Source organism: Sus scrofa, chromosome X (genome assembly GCF_054392235.1).
Source record: "Sus scrofa isolate SSC_HxYL_T2T_F1_AM1 chromosome X, Sscrofa_HxYL_maternal_Yorkshire_Landrace_v2.0, whole genome shotgun sequence".
Lineage (NCBI taxonomy): Eukaryota > Metazoa > Chordata > Mammalia > Artiodactyla > Suidae > Sus > Sus scrofa.
Genome location: NC_139401.1, coordinates 31,225,324 through 31,248,754, shown reverse-complemented (window position 1 = coordinate 31,248,754; position 23,431 = coordinate 31,225,324). Strand labels below are relative to the sequence as shown.

At 35.6% G+C, this 23,431-nt stretch overlaps 1 protein-coding gene across 24 annotated transcripts in view; it reads left to right on the top strand.

The window, feature by feature from the left end:
* DMD (dystrophin) overlaps positions 1-23,431 on the top strand; it is a 2,611,869-nt gene that overhangs the window by 2,050,971 nt on the left and 537,467 nt on the right. For all 24 annotated transcript variants that reach the window (XM_021079543.2, XM_085006422.1, XM_085006420.1 and 21 more), the window contains 1 exon segment: positions 21,437-21,626. In XM_021079543.2, coding sequence (XP_020935202.1) covers positions 21,437-21,626 — 190 coding nt within the window.

Below are 23,431 nucleotides of genomic sequence, written 5' to 3'. Positions count from 1 at the left end.
CTAGTGACCTTTACTTAGACAGCTGTGTTCCAAACCAAAATCTGTGTCTCTGAGGCCTGTGCTCCCTTCATTGCTTTTTAATGGATATGTATCAACTTGGAAGGAGGTTCTGACAGCTTTTCACAGTAATCTAATTTTAGCCCTGTCCTCCTCAATATTTTCATCAGTGACTTGGATGAAGACATAGATAGCATTCTTATCAAATTTGCCAATGACACAAAGCAGAGAGAAATCGCAAATACAGTAGACACGAGTATCAGGAGCCAAAAAGATTTCAGCAAATGGGGGTGGTAGGCTGAATATTGAAAAATGAAATGTAAATATAAAGCACTACCCTTGGGTCAAAAGATAAGTAAAATAAAAGACAAAATCCACCTGACTTAGACTGGCCTCCTGGAAACGGGGAGAAGATTCCCTGGGATGGAGAGTTCTGTCCAGGTTTGTTGAAGAGTGTTTCCATGAGATCCATGTGTCATGATGTGAGAGATGTAGGACAGGCAGAGAGAAGCTTCCCTTCAGTGAAGCTGAGGCCTAGGCAGATTATAAGGGGAGGTCTGGAATTTGTAGGTCCCTTCAGAGAGGTCCTGAATTGAGGCAAGGAGACTGGGCCTTTGTACTCCAGCATTAGTTGGTGATTGGTTCTGGCTCACCCTGACAGACAGGACAACCTTGGATAAAATAGTTACCTACAGCTGAGGGCAATTTCCCATGAGAGGCAGCTGTGAGCTGTCAGCAGCCAATATTCCCACCAGCTAGGATATAGGCTCTGGGTAGAGTGTCAGTGCATAGAGTAGCCAAGTGTTACCCAAAGACTAAGAGCATTAGCATCACCTATGAGCTTGCTAGAAATGCAAATGCATGAGTCCTACCCTAACCTACTAAATCAGGATGTCTGGGGATATGGCGCAGAAAACTTTTAACAGGATTTCTAGTCTCCACATCATTTCACTGCATATTAAAGTTTGAGAACCACTGCGTTACACCAACCAAAAACATTCAGAATGGGGAGGTAACAGAAAGTTTAGTGACAGTAATTTCTCTGTCTCTCTTTGTCTGTCTCTGTCTCTGTCTCTGTCACACACACACACACACACACACACACACACACACACACACACACTCTACAGTAGAGCAACAGGAAAGGAAAGCTAAGGGAATATTAGGCATAAATTTCAGTATGTAATGTAGTCCTAAGAACTTAGATTTTGGCTTAGCAGAGAGATGGATTTTGTGAGCAAGCCATCCAAAGATGGAACTGGCTGCCTTTTAAGGTTGCAGAAGTATTCAAGTACAGGTTGGGTAATGCCTTGGTGTAATAATTTCAAGCCTCAGGTGGAAATATGACTTTAGCATCCTGATCATTCCCCCTCCTATACTTTTCTTCTGGAGTAGTTTTTTTTTTTCCTCCAAATGAGTCTTGGCCAGAACTAGTTGACTCAAGAAAAGTTCTGTGGTCAAAAAAAAAAAGTTTAGACAATATCACATTAAATCAAAGTAAACAAGTTTCTGTAGAATGAATAAGACTTTTTATTATGCTGTATGCATTGTGAATAAACAAAGTATGTGTGTTTGGGAGTGTGTGGGGAAAATTATCATTTCTATAGTGTGCATGCATTTTATAACTTTGACCATGGAACCGATTTCTCTAGAAAAATCTTACAGGCCACTATAGCAACTGGTTCCACATTCAGCTATCAGTAAGCATTTGTAAGAGAAATAGCATGGCATCTAGGCCAAGCTACTGCATGGAGATCATTTCACTGGGTGTTACCTAAATAATATTCTCAAGTGTCATTAGCTCACCTCTTCACTTGGGCATAAATTAATAAATTTGCATACCAGTCAGAAGTTGTGTTATTCTACCATGAACTCCACTCAGACATCTATTCTACTAATCCCTCACCTCATATTCTGTGAGAGGTTTTAGAGACATTTTCATGGATAGATGAAGAGATAGATTGCAATAGATAGATAGGTGGGTAGAGAGACAAGGCGGAGGAAATGGAGAGAGAAAGAAGAGAAGACACCTAAGAAGATGACAACAGTGACAATGACAACAGAGAAAGATCGATTTTCTGGCACAGGATATTTGACTCATACTGAATCTTTGTTTTCCTGAGACTGTCAACAGTGAAATTAGGGGTAAATCATTTGGAAATGGCAGAAATAATCTTGGATCCCTTTAGTAAAAGAAGTCTCTATTTCAGCAAATAGTAATTAACAATTGAGTCTATTATAATTGCCGTGATCTGCTAATACTTTCCCCCCCCGAAACAAACTCCATTAACCCTCACTGATACTCTATCCTCACCAACATATTAGTGGAACTAAATATTAGAGGGGTTTTTTCCCCCACACAAAACATATAATCCACAACCTGCTAATGATTACATTTAGCCTAATTGTTAGGTTGCAGAGGGTGAAAAAAATGTTTTATCCTGGCAGATAGATACTTCTAGAAGCCCAGCCAAACATTTAGTGTATGTGAATCAACCTGTATATACTTCTCACTTGGCACCCAAACCTGCTGGATAGACCCTATCTACTCTGAGGAGAGGTCAGGGCTGCTTGGTAGAGTACCTGGAGAATAGAGTTGAAACACACTTCTAGCAGGATTTTGCACAGTCCTTGGCAAGCTGGTGGCTTGGGCTCCTTATTGACCACAAGCACTTAATTACAAGTGCAGGGCAAGGAGTTCCTGCTGTGGCACCAGGATTCAGGTTTGGTCCCCACCCAGCACATTAGGTTCAAGGATCCAACGTTGCCACAGCTGTGGCATAGGTCACAACGGCAGCTTGGGAATTCCATATGCAAGCGGGCAGCCAAAAAAGAAACAAACAAAAAGCAAAAAAGTGTAGAGAGGCTTGTTCAGGCTGAGTTCTGCTCTCTCTTGCCAAATAGCAAGTAGATAGACAGACATCTCTACAGTTTGCTAGTCCACATTCTAGATGGATATAACATTTTACATGTTTGACTTAACTGAATCCATGTTGCTAATTTCAGTATCAGAATATTTATAACTCAGAAAAGGATACTGACACAGAAAGTCTATGCCTTTCCTAAGCTCAAAACCCCAGCTTTGTGACAATTCTGACACAGAAATTCTTGCATTTGAAGAAAAAAAAGAAAGTCTTCTTTTTCTATTCCTTATGTTTACATTGAATCATCATTTATATGATGTTGGGTTCTCTAATTTTTTGAGAATTTTCTCATGTAGGGTGACTTGTTACTTATTAATACTTCAAATAATTCTAATACTTATGTACATACATACAAATAGTTAACTCTTTTCTGCCTTTGTCAGCATCATTAACGTGACTGACTCCAAGAGGGCATCTAAGCAAAGACTTGTCATTGTTCTTGAAAAAGCAAGTTTCTCCTTTCTTCCTCTGTATGCCAAACTTTTGCCAAATTTTGCTCATGAAATGGGTTATCTGATAAAGCCTTATGATTCTAACTTTGAAAGAAAAGGTCAGACTCAAATAGCCACAGTTATATAGGTCCTGGTGTGATTATTATGTAATAAAAATATCTAAGGTGGAAAAGACTGATATTGACATACATTTTTCATTTTTCTAAAGCACTCACTCTTTTTCAGGTACTGAAATAGATGCTAGGGAAGCGGAACAAAATTCCCCATGTATTTTGTTTATGAATCTATATGTTAGGAATGTACAATAATAATATATTTTTCCCTAAGAAGAGACATAATGTTCTCTTAATATCGGTTTTTATTCTTTCTAACATATGTTGGAAGAATTCACAATACTGTTAGAATTTAATAAAAGAATCTGTAGAATTCTATATTTATTTGCACTGAGTTGAGATTTTTAAAATGTGCTCTTCATAGAATTACTATTGTACACTTATTTAATACTATTATTGTATCATTTGAATATATATTCCACTCACAAAACAAATATGCAATATTATTCGTTCTAACACCAAGGCAACACTAATATTTTTATTTTTATCAATAATTTTACAATGCTGTACCAATTTCAGCTATACAGCAAAGTGACTCAGTCATACATATATATATATATATATATACATTCTTTTTTAATATTTTCCATCATTATCACATCACTTTTCATGGAGATGAAAATAATTATGTCACACGTTGTAGGTTTTAAGAGCTGCTTTAAAAATATATGCTGCAGGGAAGACATGATCAGCTGGGGAAAACTATGATACTCATATTTTCAAAGGAAAAATCAGATATGCATATGCCTATAAAACACTCGATTTTTTACAGTGTACATAATGAACTAAATTTTGCCTATGGAGAATGTCATTTCCATCCAAGACCTCAAACTACTTAATGACAAACTAATTGTTAAACTTAGTCCTGGAATATAGTTATATAATCGTATAAAGGTAAATAAGAAAGGGAAAAAAGAAAAAAGAGTTACCCAAAATATATGCCTTTGAAAGCTCTTATTTTTTTCTTAGAAAACGTTTTTAGAAATAGAATTATTTAGTCAAAGAATGCATATAGGAGCAAAACTAATCTGAATAGGATCCATGAGGACGCAGGCTCCATCCCTGGCCTCACTCAGTGGGTTAAGGATCAGGCGTTGCTGTGAGCTGTGGTGTAGGTTGCAGACGTGGCTCTGATCCCAAGTTGCTGTGGCTTTGGCATAGGCTGGCGACTACAGCTCTGGCGTAGGCCGGCAGCTACAGCTCCAATTAGACCCCTAACCTGGGAGCCTCCATATGCCGCAGGTGCAGCCTGAAAAAGAAAAAAAAAAAGAAAAAAACATTTTGTACTTTGAAAAATGTCAAATGCACGCTTGACAACTTAAACGAACTTACCTAGTACCAATAGGACACAGAAATAGATTTATGACCAAACCCTAACAATACATATGGTGTAAATCTTTCCAATCTTTCACAAGCTAACAGATACAACAAATAATTTTAAAAGTTTTTTAAAAAAACAGTTTATCCACAAATTGTTTTTACTGAAAACATTTACTGAAGAAGCAAAGTGAGTGAGTGACATGTGCAGTGGTCTTTAAGAGAGGTGGACAGTAAAAACAAACTCTTACCATGTTTTCTGTCATGACAGCAAGGAAGTGAAAAGGTTGAGCTCAACTTTAGAGAGTTGCTTGGGGAGCCAGTGATTTCTAAGTAATCACTCTAAAATTTTTGAAATTAAATTCAACAATTTCATTTACACCAAGAAGTGAACAGGTAGATCAAACTTGGAAGCATGGTCATTCTGAATGGCTTCCACTTACCTAGATGTGCCACTTTATCCTATGTCAATGAAGCTCTCAGAGGTGCTCCTCAAGGATATTTCCAAATAAGATGTATTACTGTTACCCTGTGAACTGGTCTCTCCCCTTGCACTGATTTTGGTGTGGTAAACTTTATTTCTTCACACTCATAGGACTCCTATAACAAAAGAAAAATTGGATGAAAACCTTAACTCTCATTTTGTGGCTAGCAAAAGCAATTCATAACTACAGTTACCTGAATAAACAATAATAGGAAAGTCACGTACTTGTATTGAGTATCTACTTGTGTGGGGTTTTAAAGTGTTGTGCCATTATCATTATTGTCACCAGGATACACCTTAAAATTAACTATAGCAAAATCAGTTAATGAATCATTAAAGGTCTTATTTAAATGACAAAATCTAAAGAGCATTTTTTTTCTGTTTTTGGCTAATTTGGGATTTTATATTATTTTTTTAAATTTCACCAATACATTATTTTTTTTCTACTGTACAGCATGCTGACCCAGTTACACATACATGTACACATTCTTTTTTCTCACATTATCATGCTCCATCGTAAGTGATGAGACATAGTTCCCAGTGCTACACAGCAGGATTTCATTGGTAATCCATTCCAAAGGCAATAGTCCGCATCTATTAAACCCAAGCTCCCAATCCATCCCACTCCCTCCCCCTCCCACTTGGCAACCACAAGTCTATTTTCCAAGTCCGTGATTTTCTTTTCTGTGGAAAGGACCCAGAATTGCCAAAGCAATCCTGAGGAACAAAACCAAGCAGGAGGCATGACTCCCAGACTTCAGGCAATACTACAAAGCCAGTCATCAAGACAGTGTGGTACTGGTACCAAAACAGACATACAGACCAATGGAACAGAATAGAGAACCCAGAAATAAACCCAGACACCTATGTTCAATTAATCTCTGACAAAGGAGGCAAGAACATAAAATGGGAAAAAGACAGCCTTTTCAGCACGTTTTGCTGGGAAACCTGGGCAGCTGCATGCAAATCAGTGAAACTAGAACATACCCTCACACCATGCACAAAAAAATAAACTCAAAACACCTTAAAGACTTAAACATAAGACAAGATACCATCAAACTCCTGGAAGAGAATATAGGCAAAACATTCTCTGACATCAACCTTGTAAATGTTTTCTCAGGTCAGTCTCCCAAAGCAACAAAAATTAAAGCAAAAGTAAACCAATGGGACCTAGTCAAACTGGCAGCTTTTGCACAGCAAAGGAAACCAAAAGGAAAACAAAAAGACAGCTTACAGAATGGGAGAAAATAATTTCAAATGATGCAATGGACAAGGGCTTAATCTTTAAAATATACAACAACTTATACAACTCAACGGCAAAAAAAACCAACAACCCAATTGAAAAATGAGCAAAAGACATGTATAGACAGTTCTCCAAGGAAGATATACAGATGGCCAGCAAACACATGAAAAAATGCTCAACACCCCTGATTATTAGAGAAATGCAAATCAAAACCACCATGAGATACCACCTCACACCAGTGAGAATGGCCATCATTCAGAAGTCCACAAATAACAAGTGCTGGAGGGGGTGTGGAGAAAAGGGAACCCTCCTGCACTGTTGGTGGGAATGTAAACTGGTACAACACTATGGAGAACAGTATGGAGGTACCTTAGAAAACTATACATAGAACTATCATATGATCTAGCAATCCCACTCTTGGGCATATATCTGGACAAAACTTTCCTTGAAAAAGACACATGCACCTGCATGTTCATTGCAGCACTATTCACAATAGCCAAGACATGGAAACAACCTAAATGTCCACTGATAGATGATTGGATCAGGAAGAAGTGGTACATATACACAATGGAATACTACTCAGCCATCAAAAAGAATGAAATAATGCCATTTGCAGCAACATGGATAGAACTAGAGACTCTCATCCTGAGTGAAGTAAGTCAGAAAGAGAAAGACAAATACCAGATGATATCACTCATATCTGGAATCTAATATATGGCACAAATGAGCCTTTCCATAGAAAAGAAAATCATGGACTTGGAGAATAAGGAGCATTTTTAAAATTGTTTTTATTTGAGAAATCATGCCAGTGCTAAAATGAGCCAGATGCTTTACAATTTGGTGTCAGTAACATAAGTAGTAGTCACTCAAAGGATTTCTAATTCCATTTAATTATGATTAGATTTGCTAGGATTTGGAAAAACACTCTTAGGTAATGACAGACAGTAGAATTAAATATGTGTATTTCCTTACTGAAGCTTATTTCAGATTATTTTTGCCAAACTTTACTATGTATATGTTAACTTCATGATACTCATAGCAGTGGATGATGTTGTTTTCAACAATGTGAATGTATACTTTTTTCTAGATAATTTTTAATAATGTTGACTTACCTGAGGATTTTTTTTTCCTAAAGGTCAAAAACAAACTCTTCAAAGATTTAACTTCTCTTACAACATAAAATGTGAACTTTGTTTTCCAAAGGTGTACACAGCCTATGGAATGTTGCTTGCAATACTCAAATTGTTGATTAATCTTAAAGAAGACATCAATTAATTCATTGTGTCGCGTTAATATTATCTTTTCTCAGTAAGGCACATCATAAAAATTTGGGCCAAAGCTAATTTAAATGATGTTATATATAGTATAAATACAATAAATGAATATATGTAATAGGTGAACATTCATTCATTCAGCCTTGGCTTATTTCCCACACAAGGATTAAAAATTGCATCAAAAACTACCCTTTAAAAATCCATCCTAAGTCCCATGTAAATATGGCCATACTATAAGAAAAGAAAGATAAGTATTTCTTCTTCAGGGATATTCATAAATTAAGGATGTTCATAATGTGGAGTCTTGGAAGAAATGCTCAGCTTTGGGTGAATAGGGATGTTTGGGGGAAATAAAACTCAAAGAAGCATTGTCTTTACTGTGCCTTCTTTCAAATTTGTTTTTGTTCTAACTTCTGTGCACCTGTCCCCCAAATTTGCCCCCCTCCCTTTTCCCTTTTATCTGCATTTCAGCCTCCATTGGTATTTCTCCATTATCTTCCTCATTTGCTTCCTCTGGGTCTTACATTTTGTCAGGTTTTATATTCCTATTCCTGCCCATATATCCCCCAGCCCCTGTGGCTAGAAAATGCCTTGTGTCTCAACTCCTCCAGCATCTTCTTGCTTTTCCAGTTCTTTGGTGTCTCAGCATTTTTATTTTTCACTTTGCTAGACTCCTCATTGTCTCATCTGTAGAATTCTCTCTTCTGACTCTGAGCAATTATCCACTTAGAAAGTGGCATATAAGGGCATTGTTTCTCTGAGCACATCTGGAAGCTGCTGTGAAGTAGGACTACTTTGCTATTGTTCATTTTTTCCCATAGTGTATGCACACTGCCTTTATCCAGGTCTGAATGTATTATGGTTGAGGAAATAAAATGCACAAAAATCTCCTTGATTACTTTTCCCTTAGAAATATAAAAGTGACTTTGAACCAGATATGTAGAATAATATTTGTGTCACACATTTTTCTTGAGTTAGCATCTTAATGGAAATTCATTCCTTAGGACCCTAATATCTAGTTATTTTTCATTTACAACTAACATATAGCTATCCATTAATTACAGATTATATTAGTATAGGATATATTAATATCTTTTACATAAAAGACAATCCCTCCTGAACACTCTCATTTGGAAAATAATTTTTAAAAATATTCACTGTATGTGTTTATTTCCCACTTTCTGGTCCAAACTCTAGTTATCTTAAGTTTTGTGTATTTTTTTAAAAAAATAATATCAAAAAAGCTTATACTTTTTCATTCCTGTCAAAACAGGTTTACCAGAGTTAGTGAACTTAAAGTAGTTATTGTATAAGTTAGAATGTTGATTTGCTCTTTCCATCATGTTCATTGCCTTTTCACCAGTGCAAAATTGTAAATGTAAACTTATTCCCTAGAAGATGAGTTGGGCTGCAATTTTCAGCTAATTGGGAGAAGCAGCCCTGAGTTGAGCACTGTCAGGCTGATTTGAGTCTTAAGATATGATGATGATTATTGTGTCAAATGTAATCAAGAATGTGGGCTCTGAACTGACTAAAGGCCTGGCTCTTTTTAATTCAGGTTCCCATATGAGATAGACCTCCGGCTCACCAGTAGTCACAGCTGGCTGTAAAAGCAAGCAATTTTTAAAATACAATTCTGTTCTGTACAGAGCTGTAAGGATCAAAAATTGGATGCACAAGGGGAAAATATCCTCATTCTTGCTTTTAAAAATTCTGTTTATTTTCAATATAATACCCTCATCTTGAAATTTCCCTTTAGCTCTATATCATTGGTTTTCAACCTTCTCAGGTTCAATGCCAACCCCTTTATTTCTTATAACAAATACTTTGAAACACCTTATTTACTGTCATAAATTAAAATTTGTCGATAACATACACTACCTACAGACACATTTTTAAAGTGATGCATTGATTTTAAAGAGAAATATGAGTCAGTTATAATAAAATAATATGTATTTCAATATTTAATTTTTCAGCCAGGATCACACCAGAACACAAGGGAAGTTTCTAGTTGACTATTCAGTGAATATAATATCAACACATGTGGAGTGACATCAATGTGTTGTATGGGGACTCAAATAACTGAGTGGCATTGGCCATCCATAGTGTAGTTTTCCAAAATGCTGAACAACTTTTGACAAAATTCTTAACAACACAATGGAAAAATTTCCTTGGATTTTCATGGCGATTAGTTGCATTTACGAAAAATTCAGTGTGGATTAAAACCTTGACAAAAGTATTTTACATTTGTATGTAAAATTAAGTTCCAGGTTCAGGTGTTTATAAACAGGGTTTCCCCTATGTAAGTAGCCGGTGGGACATTGGAAAGTACTGTGGGACTTGGGACAATGTTTCTTTATTATTATTATTAAAGTATAGTTGGTTTACAATGTTTTATCAAGTGCTGTTGTACAACAAAGTGACCCAATCGCACATTTGCCTGTGCTGTATAGTAAGACCCCGTTGCCTATCCATTCCAAAAATAACAGTTTGCATCCAAAAACCCCCCCAAATGCCCATATATCCCACTCCCTCCCCTTTCCCACTTGGGAACTCCAAGTCTGCTCTTCTTGGCCGTGATCTATTTCTGTTTTTTGTTTGTTTGGTATTTTTAGATAGGATCATCTGCTCCATATTTTAGATTCCACAAATAAGTGATATCATATGATATTTATCTCTTTTTTTTCTGATGTACTTCACTTAGTATGAGAGTCCTTAGTTCCATCCATGTTGCTGCAAATGGCATTTGTCTTTTTTACGGCTGAGTAATATAGTCCATTGTATGTATGTACCACATATTATTAATCCATTCATCTGTCAGTGGACATTTAGGTTGTTTCCATGTCTTAGCTGTCATGAATAGTGCACATAGGGGTGCATGTATCTTTTTCAATGAAAGGTTTGTCTAGATATATGCCCAGCAGTAGAGTTGCTGGATCATATGAACAGTGTTTTGTTAGATATAAATTCTATGTTTCCAGCCCCTTCCCATGGAATGCCAGAAGCACTCTTCAATCACTGTTAGTCAAAACCTCCCTCAATTTCCAGAATGCCTCTGTTGTGTCCTCTGTAAAATTTGGTCAAATTTTTTTTTCAGATAAGAACTGACCTCTGGATTAATGAAATAACAGTATTCTCTGAGAACCTAACCTATTTCATGGTGATCCAGTTGACATTTTTATAAGACTGAATGAAATGAGGAAACATTTAAGATCTATTGGATTGTCTTGCAAATTCTTTAAAAATTCTATGATTATCACTGCAGTTATAATCTATTTCTACTATTTTTGTTGAATGGCCTGGTTGCTACAGAAGGGTGATGATGACACCCCTTTCATAGCTCTATTAATTGCTTTCTTACTAGATGTTGACAATTGCAGTCAAATTCTATATTAAAGTCACAGAAGATATTATTGTAGCTACCCAAGACATTTAAAATGATGAGTCTATAAGAGAAATATGAACCTATTAAAGAGATGAGCCAGGTATTTAGTAAAACAAACATAATTACAAATGTAAACAGAAGATCTTAAAAAAACCCTATATTATCTATATGTTTGAGGCAAAATATCTTTTTTACATTAAAGAACTTTTAGACTGGTAAGCAGAATGCAGCAGTTTATTTGCATTTCATCAGGGCATTTGACAAGGTCTTTCATTATATTCCTATGAATAAGTTGGATGCAGGATGCAGGGTAAATTGCGTGGTTTAGAAACCATTTCATGCTTTTACACAAAGGATGTGAATTAATAGATCAGTGTCAAGTGGTAAAGGAAGATCTCTTGTGCTTTGCCACAAGGTTCTTTTCTCATCCCCGACATCCTGGATGTTTTTGACAGAACATGAACCTATTCAAATATAAGAATGATGCAAAGCAGGGAGGGTAGGAGTGTCCTGGGTCACAGAGCCAAATGGGTGCCTGGACAAGATGACTTTTAAGCCCCTATTAGTATGTGCTGCCTCTGAACCAGGGTCAAACGTATAGGCAGTTGGAAAATATGCCAATGCAATAGATTCGTTTTGACTGAAGGTATGTTATGTGCTCTATTTTTTCAGTGCACCTAAAAATACACTGAAAGAAATTCTTTAGAGGAGAACACTTAATTTTTTTTCCAAAAAATACATTGTCATTGACAGTTAAAGGCAATATGTTGCCAGTCCACCATTTCACTTTCACTGCTAGTACAAAGCTCAATGAAAGATACAAAGTTCTGAAGATTTACTATCCACACTTCTACAAAGCAAAACATAATTTTAGTCACAGAATTGCCATTCTCATTTTTAAACATCTTAGTTACAACTGAATACTAGTTTATTATATAATAATTTCTCTATATATACAAAGATGGTATCTATGGATTATTGTGAGGTTCAGCTGAAATAATGTATGTGAAAGCAATGTATAAACTTTAAAATTCTCTACAAATAAGAACTGTTATTCAGTAAATTCACATCAAGAAATAATCCTATTTAAAAACAAGAGATTGTGACCTTCTCCTTTTTAGAAGCTGCGACTGGTTCCTAGCAGGCTTATTGATTTTAATTGAATTTATGAAATGTCCATTAAATATCAAGAACTGTGGTATGAATCCTTGTCCTCGAGGCATTTACAGCAAGTTGATGATAATAATGATGGTGAAGATATAGAGACTTTTTTTAAGTGGTGCATTCATAAGTGAGAGGATTATTGAAAGCACGTATAGCCCTCAATTTCATTCCTTTAGTGTTGTAATTTTAATTGAAAAAATAAATCCTTAATTTATGACTGTTCTTCATAAATTTGAATTGATCTTATAAAAGGCCATCAGTACATTTCAGAATATCTAGTTCTTTTAAATGCAGTTTCTCCCTATAGTAATTAAAAGGAAGGAAGTAAGAAACTTTAAATCTTTATTTTGATCATCAGTTTTAATTAGCTCAAGTTATTTGTAATCCTGCAAGTCTTATAAATCATATCTGAGTCATTAAAAGAGGCTCAAAATTAAAATGGCATTTTTTATTTAGAATCTACTAAGACTGAGTGATTTTGAGAGACTAATTCATTTCTCAGCTGGCCTTATTAAAACATATTTATTTTACTGTAAAAATTTTAAGAAAGAAACATGTGAAGTATTTGATTTTCTTGTAAAAAAAATGTGAGAGAAAGAAAATCTATTATATTTACCTCATAGGGAAATTGGCAATTCTACTTTGAGAGGTAATTGTCAGAGCAGACTAGATTAGGTGTTTCAAGTTTTACCACTTCAGAAACTCGCCCAGCATCTCTCAAAGTTAAGTTTCTCATCTATCAAATGGTGGTGATAATAACAACCTGCCCCATTAGCCTCAGCAAGTTGTTTAACAATGTATCAAAGGAGAAAATATACATGGAAGAACTTGAAAACTGAAGAGCATTGTTTTAGTGCAAAATACTCTTAACAATAAATGTTGAATTTAAAAGACTCTCAAAAGTGCATTATTAACCAAAAGAGAGCTCTGAGTGAGGAATTGGGTAATAAACGTCACAAATATTTAGAGACTATAACTTGAAGTTCATATCAGGATTGATGAAATCATTCATATTTCTAAATTCCATTGAGAGACGTCAATTGTAAGTTTTATATCAATGAAGTTTTTAGCCACTTATTTCCTTTTAAAGGGAATCTGCTATATATTGCCTTTGATCTTAGAAAATTGAACCAACCCTCCTTACCGTCTTCTGAATATTGTATAACAGCATCTAACAATCTACCATACTCTTTATCTCTAAGTTATTGATATGGAAATGCATATTTGTTCGACTGCACAGTCTTATGAGGCTTCTAAGAGATGATCCTAGGCTCATCTTTTTAATTGATTTGTGCACTAGTTTTCATATATCCTTTTAGGAGAGAAGAAAGATAATCTAGTTTATCAACAATTAGGGAATATATTTTTTAAAGATGAACACGTAAAGTAATCAAAAGCAACTTAAAGATTCACATTATACTAACCATAGAGGATATATTTAGAGTAGAAATCATGTCCACTTTTGTAAACCCAACCCCAATGTAAGTTTGTGTTCATCTGGAAGGTAGTATATTTTTTTCTAAAGGTATTTTACAGTTCTATAAATATCCAAAATAATATTTTGAGTCTCTGTATATAAACCAAACCAAATGCAATCACTTATTCCTAACATCCCTTAGATATTGTATCAATAGAAAAATGCAAGATACAGATCTTAGATTAAAGAAGTTAATCTTTGTTAACAGTCCAAGATAGGAAAATATATATATGTTGAATACTGTACTCATTCATAATACTTTGTATTTTCCTTTTATCAACTAATTTTTCTTAGGGATAAATGACTGAAACATAAATCAAATGAAGTGAATAATGCAAAGAATCATACAAAGTACATTTTTACTATTACCTCCTAATATATTCTTTTCAGAAATATCCCAATGCTTTTAGGTGTAAAGTATGTAATTATGGTTCTTCTCCAGTGATATATTGCACAAATCTCAATTTTTATATCACCCATAGGGTTAAAAAAATGAAAAAGATGAAATGTGTCTTTTAAAATTCCTTACATGATTAATAATGTCTATACTCTCTTACTATCCAGAGATAAAGTTCAGGTGATATATATATATATATATATATTTTTTTTTTTTTTAAGTAAAATGTCTGTTTCGTTGAAAGACATTTAAATAGATAGCTTCAAAACTGGTTTATCTTTAGAGAACTAATCTATTTTTCATGCAGGTGTGTTGCTTTTGCACATGTTAAAAAGTCATCCTGTGTTGTCTGGGGTAACAAAAGATGGGAATGGGTTTTCTGAGAACTAATCAGCTGTACTTTGGGAACATTTAGGTCATGGTTTCCAATTAACTCTGGAGAGTTGGAGTAATTTAGTACCAGACCTCAGGAGAAAGGAGATGAAAACCTCATTAATTCATATGTCAGTGAACAGCAAACCAGCAAATTTGCGTTGAAAGTGGATTTTTTGTTGTTGTTTTGTTTTGAAGCAAAGACTAGCTAGATCTTTCTACTATAGTTCCCTTGAGATAATATCTTTGCATGTGTAGGTTCCGTCTGGGTAGGTGTTTATGTGTTTGAATGATGTCACTTATGGTAAAATAACAAGTAGATAAAATTTATGCTCCAAAATGAAGGCGAGGATTCAGTAGCATAAACTTCCCTGCATGTTTCTTTTACTACAATGACTATATCACAGAGAGGTGGACACCAATACCTATTTTCAGAGCTAGAAAAACTTATTTTAAAAGATGAAAGACTTGGGCTCTAATCTCACTTCTGCCACTTATTTGTGTGCAACCTTGAGAAAGTTATATGGGTCTCTCAGAATCAATCTTCTCAACAACAAAAATGAAGACAGTGATAACCTGTGCCATAGATCTAAAAGGTTTTTGGTTTTTATGAAAACCTATTCAATTAGGCAAACTTTTATTGAGCATCAATTACTTTATTTTGAGATAAAACTCAGCTAGATGATCTCCACTTGTTTTGATAATAAAAGGAAAAAAAACATAAAAAGATAGATTTATCACTTGTTAGTCAAATTGAGACAGAAGTTCATGAATAAAATGCGATGCATATTACATTCGAGCTGCTGGTAGGGAATCCACATGAACTATGACCCTAATCATATTATTACTGTAGTTAAATGTTTACCTATCTGTGTTTTCCACCAGATTTGAATATGTTAAATGCTGAAGACCATGTCCATGTCTCATTGACTTGTCACCATCACCAAGTATAAATACTGGCACATTACATATATGGAATAGATGCATGGATGACCTAATGAACAAGATGTTGGTAGATATGTAGGAACAAGAATGAATTTCAGATTTAAAGATAATCCATGTAGAGGCTGAAGCCACTGGGAAGGAAAGAAACACACAGCTGGAATCATACAAAGGAAAACAGAAATATACTGTAGGTGGAAAAAATTGGGGATCCCTTTTGAAATGGTGAGAAAGTAAATCTAAATATATTTTTAAATATTTAAAGAGCCATAAGGACATTAGCTTTAAATTTTATTTTCTGTGCTGGACCTTAGAGCCTTCATCTCACACCCTGTGTCAATAGTTACATTAAGAAGACAGTGTATTTCTCACTTTAAAGTTCAGTAACAGAGGGAAAAAGAGAAACATCCTCTCATTGCCACAACCCTCCTGGGTCACATTTCTAAGTAGATGTTGCCCAAAGAAAAATAAAGCCACAATCCTAGAAGTGATGCTAGAAAAGGGAACTAATGGGATACTACTCCAAGCACTATTGAAGGGTTTTGCTTAGATTCATTCCTTTCATTAGTGCAAATTACTAATAGAATTGCTGGAGATTAAAAGGAATCCATTCTCTGAATGGCTGTATAGCCATAGGTAATAAAATTCTAGCTGCCCCTTGCCAAGACAACATAAAGTTATTTAAAAAAAAACAATTAATTTATTTACTAGCAAACCTCTAGAGACTATTATGATTATAGAAATGAACTTCAGACTAACTCTGGTTCTATGACTAGTGTGTGACATTGCCAGAAAAGTTTTGGTCCAAAGTCCAAATGCTTGCTGCTAAGGTACTCATTTTCTGATCTATATCTAACAACAAAAAAGGAAAAAAAAAAGTCATCCTGAAATCCTTCCCCTAAAAATATTTTAAGAAACAATAGTGATTAAAATGCAATTAAACCAGGAAAGAAAGATCCGGAGTATTTTATCTGGTTACTCCATGACAATACCAGGGCGCAGATGACATTGTTATTTAGCAGAAGACCAAGTGCTGTGGATTTCCCCAGTTTGTTACACTTCTGGAAACACCTGGGCAAAATAGCCTTCTATATCAGATTGAGCCTTTTTTTCCCCTAAAATTATTCAATGTATCTGTTTCTTTTGATTATATATAATGTATATTTATTTTTATTATATATATATATATATATATATATATATATATATATGAAATCCTGTAATACAATGCACTGATAAAATATCAACCATCCATGTATTTAATCATGGAATATTGTCTATACATTAGTTAAGGTCTTCAGCCTTATCTTGGAAATTAGTAGGTTTTCCTTTTCCCTTTTGCTTTTATTTTTTGCCTTTTTTTTTAGGGCTGCATCTGTGGTATATGGAGGTTCCCAGGCTAGGCGTTAAATCAGAGCTACAGCTGCCAGCCTACACCACAGCAACAGCAACTTGGGATCCAGGCCACCTCTGAGACCTACACCACAGCTCACGACAACGCCAGATCCTTAACCCACTGAGCAAGGCCAGGGATCAAACCCACAACTTCATGGTTCCTAGTGAGATTCATTTCTGCTGTGCCATGATGGGAACTCCCACTTTTACTTTTTATGTATTAGGTGGACTCATAAGAAATTCAACATAATAGAAAATCTGTGATATTATGTGATATTCAACATAATATAAAATCTGGAATCTTCGAGATTTCTTCAGAGATACCATTGTGTGTATGTAGGGTGGGGGGGAGCAGATCAGAGTGTTTGTTTGCCTTATTGATAATAATTTCTTAAAAAGAAAATGGAGATGCTGAAGACATGCCTTCTGTGATTCCTCCCTTTATGCAGAGTTGGCTCTGGATGAGCGCCTTTTCTGGCAGGTGCAAGGTTGTACTAAGCTTTATAGCTTCCAGCACTTTGCCCCTTCAATAGATTCTTGCTTCTAACGGATGAAGATGCACCTCTGTGTTATCTATAGATATCCTTCAAGGGCAACCAAAGGTGTGTGGTAGCTCTTTAGGCTCCATTGCTGAGGGTGAGAATCCTCGGTCCTGTCTCTGAGGCCACAGTCTGTGCAAGTAGTCGTATATTTCCCACACACACATTTCTTAACAAGTATATTTCAGAATTTTTTTTAAATTTATGAGGTCAAGTTTAGCAGAAGGCAGAGTCTTGAGAAAGCAATTAATGTGCAGGAAATTCTTTCGGCTACACCCACAGCATGTGGAAGTTCCTGGACCAGGGATTGAACCCATGCCAGAGTTGGGATCTGGGAACTTCCGTTGTTGTCTTTTGTTTTTTGTTTTTTTGTAGAGTGATCTCAGGATGAACACCCATGAGAGAGGAAAATGAAGGAAGCACAAATGGCATAAGGAGAAGCTGGGCTTTAGTTCAGTTATAACCAGAATGTCAATCAACCCTCCTCCCCTCCCCTTTCCTCCTGAGTTGACCTGAATTGAAGCAAGGAGCCAGGCTTTTAAGCCAGGACATTAACCAGTTATCAGATGCAACTGCCTCCAGCAGCTGTCCTATAAGTGACATCAAAACATATTTCAGTCCTGAAGAGGGGTCTGGGCAGCCTGGCACATCAGCCTGCCCCAGTAGTTCTCAAAGTTTTGTCTCCAGTGGCAGGGATTTTCAAACTTTGGCATCTCTCAGAATCTCTTGAAAGCCTTGTTAAAATACAGCTTGCTGGGCTCCACCCAGAGTTTCTCATTCAGTAGGTCTAGGGTAGGGCTTGTGAATGTGCATTTCTTATGGTTCTCTTATGTTACTGGCTGTAGCCATACTTTGAGAGCCACTGTACCACACTGCCTATATTTACATGTAGACAATGATATATGGTGCCATTATAAATATAAATAAAATTGTTTGATATCACCATCCCATTCCATACTCCATCAAATTCTCAGCTATTTTTGTGTATTATAAAGCTGGAATCTCTGATAATTAATATTTGCTATATAAAAAATGACATAACCAATGCAGAAGGTTATATTTGTAAAGCATTATTACTATTTCTGATATCTGGTCCTTGTAATATATTTCAAGTTCAGGCAAATTTTCTCCAGGGTCTATAATTGGATAACCTGGATAGGGGAATTGAAAAAAAATAAGCTATGTTCAAGATCTTTAGTTTTTTTTCTAAGCCAATTTTTTGTTTCTTAATGATTCTCATTATTTCTACATTTTTATCTTTTAAGCCATATGGTTATAGAAAATTTTAAAGCATGACATGCATTCAGAGGTATTTTGAATACACGAATGTAGCATGTAAGTACCCTTGACTCATTTCTAGCCTAGACTTGGTACAATTAAAATTTAAGAATTCAGTGTACATAGATTGATCTCAGGAGAAAGGATGTAGTCTTAAATCTCCCACACAGGCAGGAAATAACAGTTCTACCGCTGATCAAAGAGATTTTCTGCTATTGCTGCCACTGAACTTTTTTAACGTATTTCCAAATTAGAAAATATTCAGCCCGAAGTTGTCAATATTTCAGACCATGAAGGTATCGTTTAGGAAAACGGTGCCTTACTGTCCTGAAAGAGTTACTGTTCTTCCCTAAGGGCCTAATTTACAAAGCAGCAAACGCACTGGTAGGATTTGGCTGGAAATCTCATTGTCTCGGTAGAACCCTTTCTTCTGATTTATGGGCATCACATTTTCCAAATAACTCTTGGAAATTTCTTTCCCAGTTACTTTATCTGAAGCAGAGGGTAAGTGGGCTTTCTTGTTTAAGGATAGAGGAGCTGAGGTGCATCCAGTGCAGCACATCATGGTGATGAAGCTGCTAATAAAATGCACAGTATCTAATTCTCCAAGTTTTACTCTGCCATAAGATAGTTTCACATGGCCCCTTTATTTTGTGTGAATTTGGAGTATGCTAGAAAAGGCATCAGTGTCTAATGCTGCATTTGTCTTCTGCAATGTTACAGCTTATTTTTATGCCAAATTGGGGGGTGGGGGTACAATAAATTTTAGCGATTTCTAATGCACAAACCAACCTAAAATATTAGCTCGAGCTGAATGAAATTACCCCTTTTGTAGGTCAGAAATGGTTAGACTTTAGCAGTTGCATATGCTTTAACCTGTATGTTGCAGGTTTCATGCCAGATTGTGACATTAAGATGCTCAGTTTGGCTGCAGTGGTTCCGAATTTTTAAATCATACGGAACAAAAGATAAATAAACAAATAACGATTTTGATTTTTCTCCCTGCATTGACAGTTTGGCTGAAAACTAAATAAGCAGGGATCCAGCAAGTTGAGGTTAGCCCTTGAACTCCACGAGGTTTAACTGATTTTCACAACTGGAACACCATCTTTCAGCTGTGCAGTATTTAAGTTTATTTAGGAGTTGATAAATAGCTTAGTGCAATGCTTCCTTTTTTCCCATAGCTGCATCCTCATAAAGCTCTTCTATCCTCCACCAGTTAATGCAGACAGAAGATTTTTATCCAGTATGAGCACCGAAACTACACTGTGGAAGACTGTATGCTCAGCAAAAACCTCACCCATGATGAATAAACAGCTCTTCCGGGGGCTTTGCTGCCGCTAGCTCGGCAGGAGTTGTTTATTGCGTGGTTTGCACATCCCATGATAAAGTTGCTGCTGAAATAAATTGCAATTTTGCATAATTATTGACAATCACATCTTAACAAGCAGTGTGTATCATATTCAAGTGTACGAGTTTTTTTAAAAAAATCCATTTTTAGCTTATGTTTAATCCCAGAAAGTGTTTGTGTAGTAATAGAAGGCAAATACAGCATCTAAATAGAGTACTAATTTCCTCATTGAAGACAAAATTTACCTGAATCTTTTTAGATTGGACTGTTACTGCCTCAGGCAATTTTCCTTCCCCAGCTATTATTATAGATGTTTTCTGAGGCCATATGCGTGTGTATCCACAATACATGCATAATATATATTGTCAGAAAATATGAATACTTTTTTTAGATTTTTTTTTTGTGTCATTAGGGAATTTGGTTCATTCCTTCTAAAGGATTAGAGAAATGAGAATGGAGTATGGGCAGAGGAGATTCACAGTTTCAAGTAACTATAACTTGTGACCATATAATGTCTGAGACACTCAGCTTTTAGGCATGTTATTATATTTTCACTCTCATCACAGGAATATGTATTTCAGATAAGAAACTGAAAAATCAGAGAGGTTAAGTAACTTGCCATGTCACACACTTGGTAGAGGATATTGGGATTTTAACAGAGCTGTCTGGATTTTAGGCTCCACTTTTCAAGTGCATATAAACTTTGTATTTTGGAAAATATTCTCAGTAGTATGACTATCAGGTAATGAAAAATAAACGTAACACAAAAGTTAGAACTATTAAAACATAACAAAGTTAAGCAAGATAGTATTTTGAACAATCACTTCTATGAAATAGGTGTCTTTTCTACTTGTTAGTCTTTTGGTTCTCTTTTGTTCTCCAATCCCCTTCTCTTTCTTCCTTCAGTGTTCATCTTTCTATTCTGAGTTTCTCCTGGCCTATCTAATCCTGGTTTCCTGCCACAGGTGACATCAAAGATAAGCATGGTATACAAATTTGGGGGGGTTACCTCTAAAGATTAGCTTAAACTTTTGCAGCATATTAACATAAGCTTTCAAAATTTACCAGAAAAAGCTAAGAAGTTTTTTTAAAGATTTTTTTTGGAAAGTTCATAAATGAACTTTCAAAAGTCTTCAAAATCAAACACCCAAATACACACACACATACCTGCTTTTCTAGTTGTTGAAGCTTTTAAGAGGCATTTTATCAACAACTCACCTCATTGTTGGTTTATTACAGTTTGTGCCCTTTGACTTTGCTCTTTTTGTGGTATTCACTAGGCACACCATTCTGATTGAGGAGGATGACATCTGAACATTTATTCCTCTGCAGATTGAGTGAGCGAGAGACTGTTTTGGAAGAAACTCATAGATTACTGCAACAGTTCCCCCTGGATTTGGAGAAGTTTCTTGCCTGGCTTACAGAGGCTGAAACAACTGCCAACGTCCTACAGGATGCTACCCATAAGGAGAGACTTCTAGAAGACTCCAAGGGAGTCAGAGAGCTGATGAAACAATGGCAAGTAAGTTAAGCATTTCTACTTTATCACTCTTTCGAAGCCAATTGAAGAATTCTCAGATTTTGTTCTTGTGATTGGTATGCTGTGGACACAATAAAACAATTGTTTTACATGGCCCAATATGTTTAAGCATCAGGCAAGAAGGAAAAACAAGGAGAAGGAAAAATCATTTATTATTTCATTTAAGATCACAGTCTTGAGAGTTCCCGTCGTGGCGCAGTGGTTAACGAATCCGACTAGGAACCATGAGGTTGCGGGTTCGATCCCTGCCCTTGCTCAGTGGGTTAACGATCCGGTGTTGCCATGAGCTGTGGTGTAGGTCACAGACGCGGCTCGGATCCTGCGTTGCTGTGACTCTGGCGTAGGCCGGCGGCTACAGCTCCGATTAGACCCCTAGCCTGGGAACCTCCATATGCCGTGGAAACGGCCCAAGAAATAGCAAAAAGACAAAAAAAAAAAAAATCACAGTCTTGTAAATAGTATATGTTTTTGACCAGGAAAATTTTGCACATAAAACTAGAGCTTCCGGAAGAAGAAACTTTGCTCAAGGAAATAAATAAGGGATTGGTTTATTAAATTTTAAAAAGTTGCCATTTTTGTGTGTTTATTTAACATTTTACAGGGAAAGCATCTGTATGAATTGTCTGTTTTATTTAGCATTGCTAAATGAATCAGTTTCCCTTCATTACTTTCCAATACATTTTGAAATGTTAATCTGGCATTTTGTAGCATTCTTCATAATATGATCTGTGAAAATAAAAACGAGATGGCTAAATTTGTCATAGTTGATGATCATACAATTTTCAGACAATTGTTTTTCTCAGAAACAAAATTATTGCTGTAAAGTTTCATATACATAAACAGCGAAAACAGAAATTTCAGTTAGTTTTGTTTACTTGAAGTCTTGGTGAGAACCATATTCTGTAAGAAGGCTCCTGATGTTAATTTTCGGTGCCTGATATAATTTTCTTGACCTATAATGGAACTTTATTAAGTATAATTGAGTTTTCTGAGTTTATATTGGAAATTTACTAGTATTACAAGTAAAATTTGGAGTGTTATAATTATTTGATCCATTTTTGGGACTACCATCACTTTTCCAATATTTTAAAATTAGAATGAAAAAAGTGATAGTGTATCCTAGGTTGAAAAATAATTCCAAAACCAAATCGTCATAAGCTAAGTTCCTCCCCTCCTTGTTTTCCATCTTCTGTTTTGATAGGAGACTTGATCTACTTTGACACACTTGTGTATAAGAGTAGATGACAGTAGCAATTTATAGCTTCTCGAAATTCTCACTCTTGCTTTATCACTCTCCTCAAACCCCACTTGCTTCTCTACAATATGTGTTGAGTTAGTTTGGTCATTTGGACATTGTTTAGAACAATACCTAACTTTATCTTTGCAAATGTCTCCCATGGATTGAGAATGTAAATGCAGCATAAAGTTAGTTTTTTTGGTCACTCTCTTAGATAAATGGTTAGGAAATGTGCTGCTGTAGCATATTTGACTTAGGAGATTTCATAAATAAAATTGTATTCCTCCTTGTCAATGCCCATAAAGCCACCCTAGAATTTTAATAAATGCGTGGATTCACATATTCTTGTCTGCTATAGTAAAGAGTAAAACTGTAAGTGGATTTTTTTTTTTATTTTCCCACTGTACAGCAAGGGGGTCAGGTTATCCTTACATGTATACATTACAATTACAGTTTTTCCCCCACTATTTCTTCTGTTGCAACATGAGTATCTAGACATAGTTCTCAATGCTATTCAGCGGGATCTCCTTGTAAATCTATTCTAGGTTGT